The sequence below is a fragment of the Fukomys damarensis genome, unplaced genomic scaffold (genome assembly GCF_012274545.1).
Source record: "Fukomys damarensis isolate Sample0158 unplaced genomic scaffold, DMR_v1.0_HiC HiC_scaffold_37, whole genome shotgun sequence".
Lineage (NCBI taxonomy): Eukaryota > Metazoa > Chordata > Mammalia > Rodentia > Bathyergidae > Fukomys > Fukomys damarensis.
The window spans coordinates 51,253,228-51,256,270 of NW_022900949.1; the positions used below are offsets into that span (position 1 = coordinate 51,253,228).

Sequence of the window (3,043 nt, forward strand, 5' to 3'; positions counted from 1 at the left end):
CACACACACACACACACACACACACACACACACACGGGGCGGGGAGGGAAAGGGAGAGAGAGAGAAGGGGGGGAGAGGGAGAGGGAAAGGGAGAGAGAGAGAGAGAGAAAGAGAGAGAGAGAGAGAGAGAGAGAGACCTGATCAGACTGCTCAGGCTCTTTCTAAACACAGCATCTCTAAAACTATCTCCTAACCCGCGAAAATGGCCCACAGCAGCCTTGTGGGTGGCTCAGGGTGGTGCTAGCCAGGTGGTCTGCTAGCCCGGTGCATGGCCCTCCACTCTCCCCACCCTACAGAGATGGCTCACCGCGTGGTAGCTGTGGGCGCCTGTCTGCATTAGCAGCTGCTGCAAGGTGCTGATCATCTTTCGACGCCGGCGGCTTTCCTCCCGTACACCTTTGAGCTCATCAGCCTGGCGGCCCAGCTCCTGCTGGCCATGCTGCTGCTGGTCCAGGCTGGCCTGCAGCCGTGCCTCCAGCTGGGTGACACTGGCACTCAGGCAATCCTGGCAGTGCAGTAGGTACTCAATGATAAGCTGTGCCAGGCGCAGTACCTTGAGCAGCGCTGGGTCCACGGGCTGCCCACAACGGCTGCACACCTCCTGGCTCAAGTTGCAAAAGGTAACACCAGCGATGTTCTCCTGCAGAGTGGCCACATCTAGCTCCCGGGCCACACGATCCACATCCAAAGCACTAATACGTCTCCACTCTATGCTCTCACAGCGGGACTGGAACTTGAAGGTGGGGAATGCATAGGTCCCAAAGAGTGGGCTGCAGAGGCCCTCAGCAGTGGTAGCTTGGGATTGCATGGGTGAGAGAAGCCCTGGGCTGACTGCTGGGGTAGAGTGCCATGAAGGCCACGGCAGCTGGCCAACGAGCTGAAAGAGGGCCTGGGAAATGAGAAGAGACTCCAATTAGGCCAAGTACATGTGTCCGTGTGGAGTGTACATGCTAAAAGAGACAAGACAAGGTGAGGTGCCTAGCCAGTATTTGCAGTGTTTGTAGTATGCATTGCCATGGCCAGAGCTGTGGAAAGGAAGGGTAGGGCTTTGCAATCACACAGACATGGATTTGAATCCTCTGTCTTAAGTCCCTTCCCTTTAAACTGTCTGTTATATGGGGTTCAGGGAACTCATTCTTGCGGTGAGGAAGGAGACAGGTGACACACTCAGCCTAGAGCAAGTCATATCATAGGTCTTCATTGAATCCTTCCAGACCCACTGCAGGAGTGTCTCACAGAGAATTTTGTGAGGAGAGCTGTCAAATGTATAAATGAGTCTTTCTGCAACCCTAAATTTACCTCACGATGAAGTCCAACAACTTGCCAATTAGGTGGGGTGTGCCCAACTAATGTTTATCCTATCCATGCCTTCTCTTATAATTATAGAATTCTAATGGAACATGATGGGTGGACTACATTTCCCAGCTTCCCTTGCAATAAGGTATAACCATGTGACTAAGTTCTCTCTGGTGGAATGTAAGTGAAATGATGTCTACACCTGCCATGGGGCTGGGGGGAGGGGGGTTAAGAGACCTGCCAACCTGCCATGTTTCTGCATAGACGTGCCCAGTCCACAATGGGCTTTTGTGTATGTGTATGTGCTAGAGATGGAACCCAGGACCCACATATGCTAGGTTAGCACTCTACCACTGAGCTATACGCCCTTCCTATGGGCTTTAAAACAACAACAAAGCCTAACAAGCTAGCGAAAAGAGTTCTACTTTGTTGCCAAAAGACTTAAATTCTATTCACCACATTCTTGGAAAGCACAGAAATTTTTCTCTCTCTTTGAATAGTAATTTGACAATTATCAAGGGAATTTAAAATGAACACTATCAGTTGAGGATGTGTTTCAATGGCAGAGAAATTCCCCAGCATGTGCAAGACCCTGGTTTGAGCTCAAGCACTGCAATCAATTAATCAATTTTTTAAAATAAGTTCTGAGGGCCGAGGATTTAGCTCAGTGATGCCGCTGCCTGCCTCACAAGCACAAGGGCCAGAGTTCGATCCCCGGTACCAGAAATAAATAAATAAATAAGTTCTGAAATAAAAAAGAAGTACAATTACCTTATAAGAAACCCATATGTGCACAGGTGTTTGTAAAAAATTGTCATTGTAGTATTGTTTATAAAAAATATATAAGAAAGCAAAGTACAATAGGGGGTACAAATGGTATAGTGAAATACTACATAGCTACTGATAAGAATAAGGCAGCTTTGCATGTACTGGTAGAGAATAATAATCTCATATGTATATATAGACACATATACTTTCATTTCTGTGTTAATGAAATACTACATGGTGTGACCAAAAATGTGATGAACGTTTAAAGATTTTTTTCTTTTTTTGGTATAGTAAAAAAAAAAAATTAATTACTATAGTATTCTTTCCACTTTCTGAAGCAGTACTAGACTGAGTATCTTTTAAGAGTATCTTCTTTCATGAGTATCTTTATAGTTGTGTGTCATGGCTGCCTCGATGTTCCTTTTATAGTTGTTTTGACTTTGGGGAAGAGCCAGAAGTCACACAGTGCCACATCCAGTGAATCAGGAGGCTGAAGACATACTGTAATGCTTTTACAAGCCTGCCTTTCCATTGAATGGTACTCAGCAGCAGCCTTCACCATGTCTTTGACCACACATCATAAAGACACTCACAAAAGAAAACTTTCAGAACTGTTTTAGAAATGAAATATACAAAAATGACAGAGTGGTGAGCAACAGCAATTCAGTCTCTCCAAGATTCAGAATCCAGACAATGGAAAATGGTAATTCGATAGAGAGAGAAATGGAAATAGATCCCCAGGAAGGGAACTGACAGGAAAATTAAAAGTTACAGAGAAGCTGAAGAGACAGACCACAATGCAGAGAAGGGAATAAAACAGTCTGGACTTTCTCCCTGGCCTGACTGCTGAAGTAAGATGAGCACTGGGGGCTCCAGGAGACTCCAATGGATGGAGCTGGTGGTGGACTGGGCTGGCGATTATTGAGACAGTGTGAGGTTTTTAATCACATTTAATAATTCACAAAAATCATACATATAT

The 3,043-nt window shown here is 45.7% G+C and overlaps 1 protein-coding gene across 7 annotated transcripts in view; it reads right to left on the bottom strand.

The window, feature by feature from the left end:
• Dzip1l (DAZ interacting zinc finger protein 1 like) overlaps window positions 1-3,043 on the bottom strand; it is a 42,481-nt gene that overhangs the window by 30,315 nt on the left and 9,123 nt on the right. For all 7 annotated transcript variants that reach the window (XM_010625542.2, XM_010625540.2, XM_010625541.2 and 4 more), the window contains one exon: window positions 308-889. In XM_010625542.2, coding sequence (XP_010623844.1) covers window positions 308-808 — 501 coding nt within the window. In that variant the 5' untranslated portion in view covers window positions 809-889. The remainder of the gene's footprint in view (window positions 1-307; window positions 890-3,043) is intronic.